Source organism: Typha latifolia, chromosome 7 (assembly GCF_019914945.1).
Source record: "Typha latifolia isolate L0001 chromosome 7, TyphaL0001v2, whole genome shotgun sequence".
Lineage (NCBI taxonomy): Eukaryota > Viridiplantae > Streptophyta > Magnoliopsida > Poales > Typhaceae > Typha > Typha latifolia.
This window is the reverse complement of record NC_133092.1, coordinates 10,788,485-10,806,555: the sequence shown is the minus strand read 5'-3', so window position 1 is coordinate 10,806,555 and position 18,071 is coordinate 10,788,485. Positions and strand designations below refer to the sequence as shown.

Sequence of the window (18,071 nt, the reverse complement as noted above, 5' to 3'; positions counted from 1 at the left end):
GGCAAAGTCGGGTTGTTATAGATGAGGAATCTACAAAGCACCTTTTTTTGACTATGAGGTTGCTAAACAATTTTCATATCTCTCTATGGTAATGTTGGGATTACATTTTTCTTTTAATGGTGATTGCGAAGGTTGATAGTTAGGATAATTAGAGGAATATGTTTATCTTGGCTGTCATTACTACATTGTTTGGTAATTATGAAAGTATTACAATAACACATTTTTTTCAGAAGGATGTCTTATTAATGCATCATTTGTGATAGAATATGCTTATGATGATTGTGGAATACTTTCAAGGCTCTCTTAAACACACCCTCATTATAAAATATTTTGTTTCTAATATTTATTGGTTTCTCATCCTGATTGGATTAAAGTCGACCAAGATAGTTTTTGGAGCCATCTAGTTATACAAAGGGGGTGATCTTTAGATCATTATAAAAATCTCTATTGAAGCATGAGCACTTAGGAAGGCAAGGAAGCTTAGACTTTGCAATATTGCTATATAATTTGACTCTCAACTTGTAACTTATTAGTTAATTTAACAAAAAATTCAGCCCATGGAGACACCAAGAAATTAGTAGATCAAAAGAATTTGATGCCAATATTTACCAATTTCACTTTCATACATATCTATCGTGAAACAAATTAAACAACTCATTGACTTGCTAATTTTAATAGATGAAAAAAGACCTTTTTATACAATAGATGAGAGCAATATGAGTTTCAAGCCATTTTGTGCTATCTAAAACTTTATTTTAAGCCCATGCTTTTCGTTAATATAATTTTTTTTTAAATAACTTTTTATTTGTTACTCCACGAGTAACCCCATAATTATTACCCAATAAATCATTCAATCTTCACATAATTTTTTTTTTTTTTTTGGTCTAACTCCTCAAATATTATTGGATTTTTTGTGTGTATACCCTTCAAAAATCCCTTATTTATTTGTATGCCTCTCTAAAATTAATATCCATAAATATACCCCTTCAAACATATGTCATTTGCATAGATACTTACGTAATTACTTTTCAAATTAAATCTCAATAATTTAAGATAAAAAAATATAAAAATATCCTTAAGTAAGAAAATTTATGAAAACTAAAATAAGGATAGTTTTATTTTTTTATGTCTAAATTATTCAAATTTTGACGATTCCCATGTAAAAAACAATGGTTTTAAAGTGTATACATGTAAAACCCGTGTATTTTGAAGGGTTTACATGTAAATATCAAATTTAGAGGAGTTTATAAGTAAATATGAGATTTTTTAAGGGTATGTATGCAAAAAAAAACTAATATTTAACATTTATCGCGTCATATTCCGCTCCCGCTGGTGGGAAAGAAAAATAGGCAGAAAAAAAAGCCCTCAAACGACTGGCTGTCGGAGTGAATGGCTGTGGTCGTTTTTATTCCTCTCCTCACGCTTTCTTTAGAGAGAGAGAGAGAGAGAGAGAGAGAGAGAGAGAGAGAGAGAAGAGAGAGAAGACAACCCCACCCCCTCCCCCGCCCCTTCCACTTCTCTCCCCCTTCACCCCTCTCTCTCTCCCCTTCCGTTCCCTTTTCCATTCCTCTCTCGCTTCCGGGTTCCTCTTTCTCTTATCCGATCGAAGCCTCGCCGCTCTCGATGACGCCTCCGACCGCCTCGGGATTCCCTTGATGACCGCCGATGGACTACGACGCCGCTGCCGGCGACTTCGGTGACGGTCAGGATTAGAGTTAGGGTTTCATGGATTTGTGCAATTGGGTTCTGAGCTAATCTTCTTCTATCGTGATGGTATTGCAGAGATAATGTGGCAGATGAGCATGAGAGGAGGCGAGATGATGGATTCTGGGGCGTATCCCGAGCGGCCGGGGGAGCCAGACTGTGCTTATTATGTCAGGACTGGCCTTTGTAGATTTGGGATGACTTGCAGATTCAACCACCCTCCCGATAGGAAGCTGGTATATTTCAATTTTTTTTTCTCGAATACTATGTTTACTTTTTTTTATTTTTCAATATTAAGAATGTGTTCACTTTTTTTGTTCAATTTTATACTACCATGTGTTTTTGGTTTTCTTTCTATTTTTATGATTACCTCTTATAGAGCTTCTCTGTTACAATGTATACCAATTCATGCCGTCTTTTAACTATGAGATTGGGCTCCTTTGCAATGGCTGTAGCTATGTGCAGGCTCCTCAAGAACATGCATGAATTTGGTAATTGATTGAAATTGGCCAAAATAACGCTGTATAGCCTTGGACTTGGGAGAAAAAATAAAGTTTGGGTCTGACCCAAAATAATACTTATAAGTGCTCCTTTTGCAGTTACTATATGGTTAGCTTTGAGATAAAAATTGTTGAGTGTCCGACACATTAAGTTCCCCACTAGCTAAGAGCTAACTAAGATCACAAACTGGGATGGATATAAGTGTATATGAAGAACATAGATTTGAATGGATATGTCATTTTATAGTTGAAAAATCTAAGATTACCAAAATGGATGAGCTTTAATGTGAAACATGTTGGTACTACAGGACAAATACACATGCCTGCCTATCATAGTTTTGGCATTGGTTTCCATTAACAATTCTGCCCTCTGCTGGTTCCATGTTAATGCTCAATAAGATATGTCTATTTTGAATTATGTCTGGTTCACTTGTCTCCTGTCAATACTCATTACCAATTTGTACAGACCTGTTTTCTTCTCTTGTGTTCCTTATATTTTTATTTTTCTTCTTTGGTTGAAAGAAGAACATGGGTTCCTGTTTAGACTTTTATTTTTGATGCCTCCTTCTATGTATTGTTTATATCATTAATATCTCATAGATTATTTAGAATGTGCCATTTGATTTCACTCCATATATGATAGGAACTATATGCTCCTATATTTCTATTTCAGTTTATTTGCAGCAGAGGATAGATAGGTGTAACTGAAGTTTGGAATCTTGTGAGTTGTGATCACATCTTACTTCCCTGTAACATTTTGGGCTTATTGACTACTTTATCTTATGTTGCTCGCATTTTTCTTAATAATTTCTTTGCAGATAAAATTTTCCTTTTCATTTTTAAAAAAAAAAAAGTCTAGCTTAACATATGGCATTTTTTGGAAGTGCAGTGATTGTAATTGCCAATGGGTTGATCCAATCCATATTGTCCTGATCTGGAAAAGCTACTCCTTCTGCATTCTTTTGGTGAAAATTGGGCTCAATTGAAATTTATAATCTTTATGCTTGAGCTAAGATGTATGATGTTTAGGTTGTCACTAGTGTAGCAATGTTTATGCCTCGATTTGATTTGTTCAATTTACTAGAACTTTGAAGTTTGAACCATGATAGACATGATTCAAAAGCTTGTTGACACTCATTTAACTCAGGATTACTGTCAACAAGTAGAATTGACGATTTTACCTTTTTGAGGAGTTCCAAATACTTTATTTATTGGTTGTTAGAAAAAACGATACGTATCGGTTGTTAGAAAAAACGATACGTATCGGTTGTATTGGTTATATCGGCCGCCCGTATCGGATTAGACTATTTTTAATTACATAAAATTCTAAATATTATTTAAAAATACAAGCAAACTTCAAAAAATTTAGAAAAAATAACAGAAAAATAAAAAATATAAATTAGTAATATATTAAGCGTAAAAACTAAAGAAAAAATTCACTAAAAAACTATGATGAATTTCAACTTGAATTTAACAAATTTTTATATTAGTAGATTATTCTTGCAAAACAATAGTGAAGAGAGAGATCTCTCTCTCTTTATTGTTGTTTTGTAATAAGAAAAGAGAAGTTAAAGAATGGGTGAGAAAGAGAAGAGAAATGAGAAAAAAAAATACTCACTCGAGTTCACTAGAGTGCGGAGTAACCGGAGGGGCTCATTGAATCGGCCATTGGATGAGCTTGATGAAATATGAGGGGTGGAAGGAGAGTGTGTGATAGATAGAGGATAAAAACTGAAAACTTGAAGAAGGCAGTTGAGGATATCAATTATATATTTGATATATTTTAGATTTGAACTGAATCTTAATTTTTTTTAAGTTTTGGCTGATACAGTCGAGTTTTGGCCGATATGGCTGAGACGGATGGGTCGATATGATTGAGACGGCCGAAATTGATCGATCCCAGACTGAAACTAGTCACTAGAATGGTTTCAGGTCCGGATTGAGACCGGTAATGGTTGATCCTGATCCGGATTGGCCAATTTTGGAATCCATGCATAAAACAGTGAGTGGTAGATGAAGATAAATCAGTGAGTCCTAGATTTCGAATAAAAAAGCTGAGGTTGTGCTAAATCAGCCAGGAGATAAAAGAGTTGATGATATTAGCACATTTGCAAGAAACAACTTATCTTGATGTAATAGCAAATCCTGAAAATTTTATCAGTCAAGATTTTAGATCCATATGTTGTTTATCTAGAAAAGCAGCGAACATACTATACTTGGTAAATTAAGAAAATTGAAGGTTAAAGAAAGATTCTGCCAAATGTGAGAACGTAAGAAGCTGTTGCATTGTCCAACATCATCAATTACTACCAGTTCTGTGACATGCTTGAGGATGAACTTTGCGCAACATATTCATTACATGCATCTGAGCAGTCCGGTCAATGAATGATGTCATGGATGCAGATTGAAGATGTCAAATCTTATGATAGTAGTTTGGATTTTTGATATAGGTGTTTTTGAATAAGATCTGTTATCTTGATCAAAATTTTCAGGTAATCTTCAAATATAATGGAAGTCTTAGAATTGTTACTTGTACCCGAGACAATAATAATGCCATATCATTCTAGGAAAGTCAAAGCTTGAGAAGTAATGGAGTTTTAATAATAGAAGACTGAGTTTATATCCGATTAAGTTAAAAGAGCTCTGAAGTCATAAATGATAGGCGGAGAGACTCAACGATGAGGAAATTTGGTTTCAGTTTTTTGGCATCTATAAATAAGAGTTTTGAATAAACTGCCATTATCATGTTTTTATTTATTTTTCCTTCTTATTCTTCTTCATCTTATCATGTTTCAGTTTTTTGGTATCTATAAATAAGAGTTTTGAATAAAGTGCTATTATCATGTTTTTTTTGTCGTTTGTTTTCCTTCTTATTCTTCTTGTTCTTCCTCCTTGGTTCTCTACATATTTGTAGAGAGATCTATTGCTGAAAATAAAATTAGTAGTGAAACAGCTTATCTTTCTCAGATCAACATCTAGGTGATGATCTAACACTCTCTGTGGACTATTGAAAGGTAATAGTCCTAGAAGGATGACCACTACCTGTTTTGTGGCACGTGCTAGCTGTTCCACAAGTATTTCTCTGCCTCCGCCTCTATCTCTTCTCATTGTTGCAACCTCCGCCTGAACCTGGACTCTGCCTCAACTGGCACCCATCTCCCTTCGAAACCCTAAAATGGAGAAGAGAAGGGATCTCATGGGGTGGAAAAAGAAGATGATCTTAGCAGATTGGTAGGTTTATCTCTCAAACCGTGCTTGAAAAATAAGTCAAGATCCACTTTTTAGCAGATCTTGACTTATTTCTGAGAGCGGATCTGAGAAACAAGCTTGGATTCACTTTATTTCTACCTAGGGCTGCATAAATCACCTATTGCCCCTAAATATTGATTTGGGGATTGGGGAGGGGTGAATCACTTGGTCCTACCCAAATTTGCAAACACCTCATGCAAACTATTATCTCTATTCACAGTCGTACCCAAAATTTGCAAACACCTAATGCAAACTATTATCTCTGTTCACAGCCTGTTCTCTTCCTATAACCCACTTATCTGGCCCTTCGTTATCTATTTATGACAAACACCTTATATGGGCCATTTTGGTCCATGAAAAACCAAGGATTGTTGTGCTGTCAGGGAGATTTTTGCAGAGATTTCATAGAGTTTGTTGCTTGGTTCTACCCATAATTTTGAGATTTAGATTAGGTTTGCCACTTGATGTTTTGATCCCACCCTTAGTGTTGCTGCTACTTCCATTGGAGGCCATGTGGAGAAGAAGCATAGAATGATTCGCAAGAAGGCAAAGAGGTGGGATAGAGAAGTTGAGTAATGGAAATAAAGGAGGCAGGCCTTTTTAAGGTCAGCAGGAGAAGTGGAGAGATAGGATGGAGAATTGGAGGGTTGGGGATGAATGAGACAAGACCCTTTTCTAGGCCAGTTTGAGGAAGGAGATGAAATAGAGGGCAAAATCATCCAACAAGTAATTATTCATCTTCGTGAGGGTAAATTTGTCTATGACAAGAACATAGGATAATTTTCTTTTAAGTTAACAGTAGGCTAGCAGATAGGATTGGTTACAGGTTTCCAAAAGTTTAGGGGGACATTTGTAGTTTTGTATGGGGTGGGCAAATTGATACTGAATCAAAGTTCAAAAGAGCAAAATGTTTGTTTTGACCTAGAAACTTAAGCTTGTTTGTTTTATTTAAATTTGTTATCGTGATTGCTCCTGTTGAATGTCAGGCAATTGCTGCTGCAAGAATGAAGGGAGTATATCCAGAAAGAGTAGGACAACCTGAATGCCAGGTAACTCTTCCTGTCTAAGAAGATTTCCATGTAACTCTCAATAGAACTCGATTAGTATATGTGATTCTTTTGCTTTAATTTTTTCATCTCATTCTCTTTTTGCTATATCCATGGACTAGAGTATGTATACACACCCACACATAAATAATTCTAGATTTTTAAAAAGTTCTGAAGTGAAGGTTTAACTGCTTTGTTGTATGTTATAGTTTCTTTTGGTTCAGAAACCAGTGTATATTTCTACTAATTAATGACTATGGGTTCTGGATTAGTTTTAGAGGCTGATTTGGAAAAGATCCTGACAGTTTCTCAATGATATAGCAATATAGCATGTGGGAAAGAGCTTCTAATCAAGCTGTTATCTCAAATCCTTGATAATTACTTAGATTGAAGATCTTACACCTAGTGACTTTTTTAGTGTAAGCAGAAGCGGAAGTGTCAGTTTTTTATAAATTATACCCTCTTGTGTAATTACATAGATTGGCTTTCGGCTCTAGTTTTACCTGAAATGGAAGCGGCCAGTGAACGTGCAGGCCTTTATCTCTGAGTATCAGTTTTTATAAATTATACCCTCTTGGGACAGCCTCTCTCTTTATCTTCATAACCTTGCAAAGCTACCATTTTACTACTCACTACCTCTGATGCTCTCATTTTGATCATTGACCCCTATTTTGATTTCACTCTCTTTTTTCTCTTTCCACATTAGCAACTAAGAGGGGGTAAGTTGGAGGCATGTAGAAAGTTTGACAGTAGTCAGTGGATTTTCTCAGAGGCATAGCCATGGTTATGTCTGTATGTGGGACTGATGTTTGTTAGTTACATAGGAATGGTTGCTTCTTGTATTTTTCATTATTCATTCTTATTCTAAATATTTTCAAAATTCCACCTTAATTTACATTTAGGGTCTAGATCCTATAACCAGGAAAAGTCTTTTGCTAAAAACTATCAGTTGGCATAAGGTGTTATGCTCCTAAGTGAATTCACCAAATGATTTTTCAGCATCTTTTGCATAGAAAGTGACATGTATGTACAGACCTCTACCATACATAAAACAATTCTCATGTTAGTTTTCTTTTCTAAATCGACTATCCATCTCTCTCTCTCTCTCTCTCTCTCTCTCTCTCTCTCTCTCTCTCTCTCTCTCTCTCTCTCTATTTTCTAATCTTTGACATCTTTGAGGTATTGTTTAGGGAATTGCTTTAAGTAGATTGCAAAAATCATCATATCATGAAGATCTATAGTATATGTTAAGATCTATTCTCTATAACATAATGTACCCCAAGAAAGCACAATTTTATAATTCAAGCAACTACAGAGCCATGCTTAACCTAGACTCGTGAAGAAGTAATTCTACTATAAACAGACATGCATTACCTGGCAGGTATGTATTGCAAGAAACAGTCCGTGCAACCGAGGAAAAATATTCACCAAATATTCTCCCATAGTCAAAAAATTATGAAACCAAGTGGAATCGATCCGTAACTCCCTAATCTACGTTTTTCGTATTTACACCTTTCGCAGATTCGAACTGTAACTGGGACGAAAATACGATATATTGCGGATGATGGTGGTGGTGACGGGTGGAGTGGAAGTTAGAGTTATGGATGATAATAGAAATGAGGGTGGATGGGTGGTGTTGTTTAAGGGATAAAGATGAATGGGGAAGAAGTGGTCGAGATCCCAAAGAAGAGAGAGGACTCGACAGACGAGGGAAATTAGAAGTTAGGAGAGACCTTGCCAACGATAGAGGTGGTAGGTTGGTGAAGAGGGAGGAGGGAGATTAGATTATAGAGATAATAGAGAGGCAAGAAATTAATAATCCAATTGCATAATAAATTTGGCTGCCATCTATATATTTATAGATGCTAGCCAATAAGTCCTAATAACAATAAGTAACCCTAATCCTAGAGAATTCCCGCCGATCGCGTTCGAACGCGCCCAATCGCGTTCGAATGTACAAAATGCATTCTCTGTATATGCGAATGCAATGTAGGCGTTCGAACACACTTTTTGTGTCCTCTGTATTTGCGAACCTGATGCAGGCATTCGCAAAGGCATTCGAACACGATCCCTCCTGCATTCGAACGCGACCTACATAAATTTTATTTTAATGAAAATAAATATCTAATACAGTAAGAAAAGATCCTAACTAAATGTATCAAGATGTTGATTAAGCATTTATTCCTCTTGATTTGTCACATACAGTGCTTGATTTATCTAAGGTTATGTACTGGAAGAACTTAGCCTATAAATAAAAGTAGCTAGTTATCCAAAATATCAAAGCCTTTTGAAAAGCAAGAGGAAACTCTTTAAGGTAGATGGTTAGTTTGCCGACAATCTTTTTGAAGGACCCTATCCGTGCTGAAGTGAAATAATTATCAGTTTGGATATTCAGCTTCAGTGTAAGAAGAAAAATACCCCGTTTTTCTTTCCAGATCATACTTAATTCTTCTGAGGAAGCTAGAAACTAACAGTTAACAGTTTTACTCTCATATTTTTAGTCTTTATTAATGCATGTAAGAGGTGTCTGTATTCTATAATTTATGCGTACCTCTTTAAAACTGCTAGACATAGTGTTAACATGGTCTGCGTTAACGAAGTGTCCTGATTGCTAAATTGCAGGGATTATATTTACTGCACGCAGTATTATATTTTAAGTTGCATTTCAAATAGTGAATCGAGTGAAAGGATGTAACTTGTTTATGTTTCTTGGCTCATGCTTCCATTCTAATAGGACCACAAGTTCTTTCATTGCTGTTATAATTTGCATTTAAGTGTTGTGTTCTTTCTTTTATGTAGCAAGTATCTTGAGGTCCCTTGTTTCCCTTTAGAGATTACAAAATCTTCCCCATTTTTATTTTCTGTCGGTAAGGTTATGCAATATTTTACTAATATTGGTCATTAACGGTGCAACTTAGAGTAGGCTCTATGGTGGCACTTAGCAGATTCATATAGTTGACAATCAACATCATGCCAACTCTCTGAAGATTGATGAGAATATACAAATTAATGGCTAAGCAATTCTAGGCAACAAATAGGTTAAATGTGAAACCTCTAAGGCCACTAAGGTGACCTATCTCGGATTTTGTAGATTGGTGTAGGCTTGGCATACATTAAGCCTTAATAATAACTATCCAACTTCACAATATAAAGTTTCAAAATTTATTTAATAACTCCAATTCAAAAACTCCCAAAGGCATAAAGATATCCAAATTATACAGTCAATGTCTTCCAACTAAAGCTAAGGCAACAAATAGTTTTTCAAATTAAAACTAAAACCACTACTATAATTGAAGATAGATTGCCAAAATCTTAAATTGAGGTAAAGTCCTGGTGCACCACGCTTATTTGCCACGCTAATTAGCATTTGAAATACTAAGAGAGATTAATGAGCTAATAATTTTAGCTCAATGGATGTATCCACCCAAAAGCCAGTAAAACCAAATGTGTAAAAAACCAAAACTCAATAATTAATAACAATAACCAGTATGCTCACAATGTGAATAATAAAGCATAAGTAACAATAACGCGATTAACAAGCTAATAATATGCTCAATTTCATTACTCAGAACTTCTTAATCTAAAAAGTGCTAAATGCCTCATTAGGACTATGTCTATGGATCCACATCAATTAGAAGTCATCTTGAGATGATACTCATATTTTACCTTATAGTTAATCTAGTGAGGGTCACTAGAAGGTGTGATAATTTTTTCCACTAACTATTAAGAGAGATTATGATCACCTCAGGGAAATTTTTGATTTAACTTTGGATTGCTTTCTAATTTCGTCAGTCACCTAAATAGATCATAGACTGATCAGAAATAGGTATGTCCCCTGGATTTCAAGGTAGACTTGAGTCACCACAGGGAGATGTACGAAGAATATCTAACATATGTCTATTCTCACAGTTCTACCCACTCATAACAAGTGTTTCACCAATTATTCATGATCATTATATTTGCTATTTGTACGAAGAATAGTAATGCATGAAGATTAACATTTCATGAACTATAATATCACACCAAAAGTAATATAGCACGGAGATATTAACAATGCATGGAGTATGATACTGCTTAAAAGTATGAAATCATATTACGAAATACAAGAATGTAAATACGTGAATGAATTCACTCATTTAAGGTCCTCGTGGGATAGCTCAAGTACTTTAATTTAACAATAACCAAAATTTCTAAAATTTGAAACACATTTATTTCTTACTTGGGTTGATTGAAGCCCAAGGACCTAGGTGGACTGCTTCTAAGCTACAACCCTCCAACCCAAAGAAATAGGCGAGGCCTAAGGCCTAACCCCCACGTAACTAACTCAAAGTGGGTTGTGGCTAGCCCACACAATCATTGATTCGGGTTGGGTCTTCTCTGACCCAACCAGATCTGAACCAATAACCCAAACCCATTTATAAAGGCACTACGCGTACCCAAATGAGCCCGAGTTTGTTATCTTCCTCAAAGAGGTCAACGACGAGGGGAGTATGGTTGTCAGCGATCACCCCTGTTGGTGGTCCAACTAACGACACCAACCCACTCATCATGGCCAAGGCAATCAACACGATATGGAAAGAGGTCAGTCGACGACAATTAGGCACCAATTCGGGGCTGCCGGTAATGGAAATTGCCCTTTTAAAGATTTGGGTGACAAAGGCTACAATAACTACATCAAGAGATTTCTTGCTAGGGAAGCATGTCGGGCCGTGCGACGCAGATTTGACGGCCTAGATCAGGCAGAGGTTGGGGAGAGACTGATGGGAGCTTGGAGATGCCTTGTAGCAAGAGGCAAGGATGGGGAAATCTCGCCGATGAAGCGACTATGGGGGTGAGGATGGTGACGGATGTCTCGTCGGCGAGGGCTTGGCGAAGGAGGGTTTCAGTGGTGACTGGTGAAGATGGGAACGGAGGTGAACGATGATTTTTGGTGGTAAAGAGGGTTTGGTCGATGGGATTGGGAACTTTGGGGAAATTGAAGGTTGGCTTAGGTTTTTTCTTTACTTATACATATCATACTAACTGTTGGATCTAAGATCAAATGGTTCTAAACACACACACACACACACACACACATATATATATATAATATTATACGAGCCTAATCGAGCCAAGCTTGAGCGAGTCAGTGTTGGCTCGGCTCGGCTTATTTAGAGCTCGAGTCGGGCTCTTAACGAACCGAGCCCACAAGCCTCACAAGCCCACAGGCTTTTTTGATAGCTCTAAAAAGGAGGAGCAGGCCTAGGGTTTTATAAGGGAAAAAGTTAATGTGTATGATTTCTCCTTGACGAATTTGCCAGGGAAGTTGTGCTAAAAAAATCGTCTTTAAGAGGGAGAATGAAGAATATTTGTTTTAATAAATGCATTCAATCATATTATTTGTTTAATAATATTTATATTTAACTATTACTTTATCTTTAATAAAATAGGTCATTTATAAAAATAATCTAAAAATAAAATACTGTAATATAGGTTTTAATATATATATTTAAACAAAAAAATCAAAGATTGATATGCCGAAGACCTAAAACCATATCTAAATATCCTAAATTTTTTATTAAAATTATGTTAAATGCGTGTTAGTGGCACGCAGGAGCGTGCTGAGGGCATATCGTGCCGATGGTGGCACGACACGACCATCATTGATCCAAATTGATTGATTGTTCTATGTTGCCATATTGAGAGTTTATTATGAACTATAATTTTTTTTATTAAATGATTATACATAATACAATGTAAAATGGAATATATTTAGAGGGGTTAAATACATGGCAGAGGAGATTAAATGATAATTGTACATTAATGTTCTCATACCTAGGTAATCCGAAAATGTGAGTTGTTATGAACCAGCACTACTTTGCTCAAAATTAAATGAAGTAATGAACCAGATGGAGTTTCACTCCTTCGAGATTAAACTTGCACCTAGGACTTGATAGTTTTGAATTGTTTGTACTTTGTACTGCACATTGGTGTGATTAGAGTCTTCCATATCACATGAATATTCTAACTCAGGTTATATATTGGTCCAACTGAGACTGACTTTCCTTCTTTGTACTATTTGTAGTATTATCTGAAGACCGGCACATGCAAATTTGGACCTACATGCAAATTTCATCACCCTAGAGAAAAGGCTGGAATTGAAGGGAGGGTCCAATTAAATATTCTAGGATACCCCCTTCGCGCGGTTTGTGATTGTTGATATATCCTCTGTTTCTCTGCTTTTAGAATTCCAGCTGTCACTTTTTATTTCTTTAGGTGAGTTTTCCACTACATTTAATCAACTTTTTAACTATTTTTTGTAGAACGAAAAGGAGTGTGCATATTATTTAAGAACAGGGCAATGTAAATTTGGGAACACTTGTAAATTCCACCATCCACAACCTTCTAATGCAGTGGTTTCATTACGTGGTTCTACTATCTATCCTCCTGTACAGTCATCTACAAGTCCTTCTCAACAGTCCTATCCTGGGGGTTTGACGAACTGGCCATTGTCAAGGGCTTCTTTTATTGCAAGCCCCAGATGGCAAAGTCCCTCAAGTTATGCTCAATTGATTCTACCACAAGGGTTGGTTCAAGTACCTAGCTGGAATACATATACTGTAAGTGCAACTACTCATGCTTCTATTAAGTTGAAGATTATCTGTTATTTTGTTAAATGAATAATTGTCTCTGTTCTCATTCTCTCTCATAGTTTATTTCTAAAACAGGGGTGATGTTTTTTTGAATCCTTTAACTTCCCTATCTGTGTTATTACTTTATGATACTGTGCTTACTTAAGCTGACCTTCTCTATTTCCCCAGAAATGGAAGTGTGCCTATTGCACCACTTGCAAGTATTATTTTCTCTTTTTTCTTTGGTGATTTGGAAGTAATGTTATTCACAAAACTTGGTTAGACTAAAAGTGCAAACATCTAAAGTTATAGCTACAATATCATATAAATTCCCAGGCCCTATCTTCGTGTTAATCTGTCACTGATAAACCAATCCCTTCAATACCAGAGTGCTCATGATTCTGGTCCATATAATGAAAAAGATATTCATTGGACTACTGGAGAAGTTATATATATATATATGTGTGTGTGTGTGTGTGTGCCTGCATGTAGCAGGATTACCTATAGGAGCAGATCTTGATGGTAAGATTTGTACTCATGAACATTTTTTTGGTTAATTCAATCACAACAATCCACTGGAAGTTTCATTTCCATTTATTTTATTTAATGTACCTATGAGAAGGTTCTTTCTAAGGTTTCTAGTATCGGGATTGAGATCGGTATTGACCGTTTGGAAAAACGACACGTATCGGATCGAATTTTTTTAAATTACATAAAATTCTAAATATTATTTAAAAATGTAGAAAATTTCGAAAAATTTAGAAAAAATGAGAGGAAAATAAGTAAATAAAAATTACTCAAATATGAAGCCTAAAAACTTAAAAAATATATTAACTTATTTAAAATTCAAAATTTTGATGAATATCGAGCTCTCTCTCCCCTCTTTTATCAAAATTCAAAACTTATTCAAAAATGACTCACATAGACAATGTTTTTATTTTTTCTTTACTTCTTCCCCCCTGTCTCTCTCCCTTCCCCTTCTCTCTCTTAGGCACTCAGCAGCTGTCACTGCGGTGAGCAGGAAGAGAAAGAGAGAGGGAATGAGAGGAATTAAAAACTGAAAAAAATAATAAAAAAACTCATCTGAGGTCGTCGGATCTTTGTCTGAGAATGTCGCCAGAGGTCGAGGTTGCTGGAGATCTACTCGGTCACTAGTGGAAGAAGTGAGAAAGAAGAGAAAAAGAGAAAAAGAAAAAGAGAAAAAAGAGAAAGAGAGGCAGGCGGAGAAGTGGGGTCCGGGTTGGATCCCACCCGTTCCTGGCTTCCCGCCAGTTTCAGGCGAGATCGGTTGATACGGTCGATCCCATCCAATCGATACCATCCGAAACGGATCGGGTATGGGGCCGATAGCCCAGCCGAAACTAGCCAGCTAGCTGGTTTTGGCTAGGATCGGCCGAAACTGGGAACTATGGTTCTTTCAGTACTTTTCTTTTAATTCAGCATTATCATTTTTTTTGTTTCTGACTATATAAAGTGGGAGAATTATAAATGACTCATTAATACTTTAAAGGTGGGCAATTGAAACAAAGATATGCAGGAAAGGATGGCAAGACATCACCTTCGTATTCAAATATCTATGCATGTAGCGATGCTATCTCCCAGTTGCTGAAATCAATGTCATCTTATTTATTTTTAAAGATATTTGAACTTGTGAAATAATTACCTACCTCATGCAGAGACTTACTTTTGCATCTCTACCAAAATAGCCTGGCAGGTAGTCTTCAATTTTCAGGAAAAAGAAGAAAATGAGATAATATCTAATTTCTAATTTATGAACAGAAGTGCGCAGAAGTATCTAACATTTAGGAGGCATCCAAAAGGTAAATGCCATTTTATAAGAGATAAGTAGGGGGCTTCCAATAGAATGCAGTATTTATGTTATTGTGCCACCTTATTATCTCAATGCTATTTTCACCTTCCACATTTTGCAGGTCGATCATTTTCTTGTCATATCACTTTTTCATTCTTCTTTCTGCCTTTTCAAAATCTATGATCTGTTAGATCTCCTATTTATTTACTTACGATTTATTGCATGTTTAGCATATTACTTATTATTTGTATTACCTCAAGGGGCAATTTGGTTCTGTTTCATCTTCTGAGAACCGGCAACAAACAGCAGGGGCTGTTCAACTATATGGAACTTCTCACCAGAGTGAAGCCAGTGCAGGAGTTCAAGGGACAATATCTTCCTATGGTTCCAGTTCAGTTTCTATGGCTCAGTATGCATTGCAGAGAGAGAATATCTTTCCTGAGAGACCTGATCAACCAGAATGTCAGTTTTATATGAAAACTGGAGATTGCAAGTTCGGCGCAGTCTGCAAGTTTCATCATCCCAAGGAGAGACTGGTTCCTGCTCCAAACTGCATACTGAGTCCATTAGGACTACCACTACGCCCAGTACGTTGTGTCAACCTTCGTTTCCCTCTAGCACTTCATCATTTTATCACTCGTCATTTCTTTTTTATTTTATCATTTTATGGATCACTTTGGGGAGATTCTTTTAGAGTTAGTTTGTATAGTTCAAAATCCTGACTTACCTTTACAAAATACTAGAAGTAGTATGCCCTTCACTAAAGTGAGCGGAATAAAGTTGGCATTTATTTTAAAGATCAGAAGGAAGAAAAAGTGAACATGTTCTTGTTGGATGCAAAAAAGGTTTTAGAAATGTTAATAATAAACAAATAAGTTTAGCAATCATACATCTAAGTTTATTTTGTCTTCTATGTTTTTCTATTGCTTTTATTCTGTAAATGCAGGTGATATTCGACTCTATAGTTTGTGTATCATTATTTCTTTTTCTTTTTCTTTTTTTGTAATAATCTGTATGATATAATTATCTTAATCTTCAATTTTGTTATCCTCTTCTACTAGTCTTTGTAGAAATTCTACTAGATAGTCCAACTACTTTGTGGAACTCCATTGGTATATTAGTGCTCATTTCTTTTTTTTTTCTTATCCTTTTGGTTGGTTTTATTGCAGGGGGAAGTGTTGTGCAAATTCTATTCTCGTTATGGTATCTGCAAATTTGGCCCAAATTGCAAATTTGACCATCCAATGGCAACACCTATGGGAATCTATGCATACAGTGTTTTGACACCCACATCACCTGGTGTACCAGTAGTTCGGCGTCTACTGGAATCTTCATCTGGACCTCCTTCATTAACACTGTCAGAATCTCGGCAAGTGGCTTCTGATGATGAAAATATTGTGGCTGACGGATCACATGCCACAAGTATTGGGCAATTTTCTTCTTTCTCCTAACTCCATGACACCAATCTATGTAAATTGAGTTCTGTGCTGGAGATGTACAGTTCTTCATGAAGATTTGGAACTGTTCATCTGAATCATGGTTTCATTTGATAGCAGTCTTGTGTTGTTAGAACTGCATTTCCACGTGTTTTCATTTTTGGGATGAGAAAGATCCAAAATAAAAAGAACAAAAAAGTTGTTTCTTACAAGCTCAAAATCTTTATTTCTCGGCAAAACATTTTGGAGACTTTTGAAAACGAAATACTAGTTGCTACCCATGGTTCCAATTTCCAGAGCCTAAATTCGTGCAGACAATGCGCTGATATTCTCACTTGATTTCTTAAATTCTCACTGCCATACTCTTTTTCTATTACTTACATTTTGGATGACGAAGGAATTTTTCCTTGTATTAATGCAGTTATCTCTGATTCCATGTAAAATTGGATAAATACTGCTGTAAGTAATTTCTGCTTCTTGATGCTTGAGTTCACAAGCTTCTAATGCTGATAGAGACCGGCTTATTGCAGCAGGTTTGAAACGTTGATAGAAGAAGAACCAGCTGCAAATAATCAATTTATGCATCAGATGTTTCTTACAAACTACAATGGCAGGTAGTACAAGAAGAATATAACTCCAGTTGCTTGAGGATTCTAGTTTATTTTCGCTTGTGGTTTGCCTCGATGAGATCGGTGGATTGACTAAACTTGCATGCCAATTGGAAACTTAGTTTAGATTGAACACCGATTGACTAAACTTGCATGCCAATTGGAAACTTAGTTTAGATTGAAGCAACTCTACGAGTAATTGCAAACTTATTTCCAGCTCTTTCAAGTGGCTCTTCAAGTTCTAAATGTGCAAGTTTGCTTTAAGGATCTGAAGGCTTGGTTTCAAATTTGAAGTGATTCGTGTGGTGAAATCAGCAGATGTTCTGTAGATGAAAATGTTCTCTTCAGAATGGTCAGGAGTAAAGATACAAATTTAGTATCTCAGTGGTTGAGACATTTTGTCCCCACTGAGGGGTATCGACTATTATTTATAATTAAACGGGACATTATAAAATTGTCATTCTCTCTCTCAACTAAAAATGCATGGTAATGCTCTTCTATGTTGCATGTTTACAAAAGTTAAAAGCAAAATATATCTATATGCTAAATCCTGTCATTAATCTATATTTTCCTTTATCGATACACCGGATAAGAGTTATATAATAAATAATTCGATATAAATCTAATAGCTTTGAACAGGTTTCACCTTAATATAACTAGGCTAGATTATAAATAAGTTGACTTGTTTGTGTTTATTACTTGAACTTACATAACCAACTTATGACTCAATCTACCAACTTGTTTACGACATAATTACTTATTTATATTATAATAACCTAATTATAATTTGAATAATTTATTTATAATATGAAAAAACTTGTTAATAATACAAAAAAAATCTAATTTTATTTATAATATGAATAACTATTTTTATATAAATATAATGTGAATAACTTGTATGATGCATATTATGGTAGGTAAATTTGCACAAAAAACACCGTTTTTGTTTTTGTCACTCTTGCTCGAATTTTGTTTTCTTGATGCATTTTCTCTTTTCTTTCAAATTTGCCCTTCCACCACTTAGTGCTTGTTAAATTAAATATTGATGGGACAATTTAAGTATAGAGAAATAATTTTCTGCTTTTTTTGGCGCTGCTGCTTCTTTTT

General features: G+C 35.6%; 1 protein-coding gene across 1 annotated transcript; it reads left to right on the top strand.

Moving 5' to 3' along the window:
- The first annotated feature begins 1,369 nt into the window (after positions 1-1,369).
- LOC140792198 (zinc finger CCCH domain-containing protein ZFN-like) lies at positions 1,370-16,568 on the top strand. The gene is made up of 7 exons (XM_073143049.1): positions 1,370-1,702; positions 1,783-1,940; positions 6,440-6,502; positions 12,564-12,683; positions 12,802-13,098; positions 15,181-15,507; positions 16,090-16,568. Exons 1-7 carry the CDS (start codon positions 1,666-1,668, stop codon positions 16,369-16,371), a joined length of 1,284 nt encoding a protein of 427 aa, XP_072999150.1. The 5' UTR covers positions 1,370-1,665; the 3' UTR covers positions 16,372-16,568.
- Positions 16,569-18,071: the final 1,503 nt, after the last annotated feature.

Excerpts from the sequence above, each read along its gene's own strand:
- LOC140792198 (XM_073143049.1), top strand. The coding sequence starts at position 1,666 with ATGGACTACGACGCCGCTGCCGGCGACTTCGGTGACG. Across the intron at positions 1,941-6,439 it reads ACCCTCCCGATAGGAAGCTG|GCAATTGCTGCTGCAAGAAT; the intron begins GTATATTTCAAT and ends GTTGAATGTCAG. Across the intron at positions 12,684-12,801 it reads TAGGATACCCCCTTCGCGCG|AACGAAAAGGAGTGTGCATA; the intron begins GTTTGTGATTGT and ends TATTTTTTGTAG.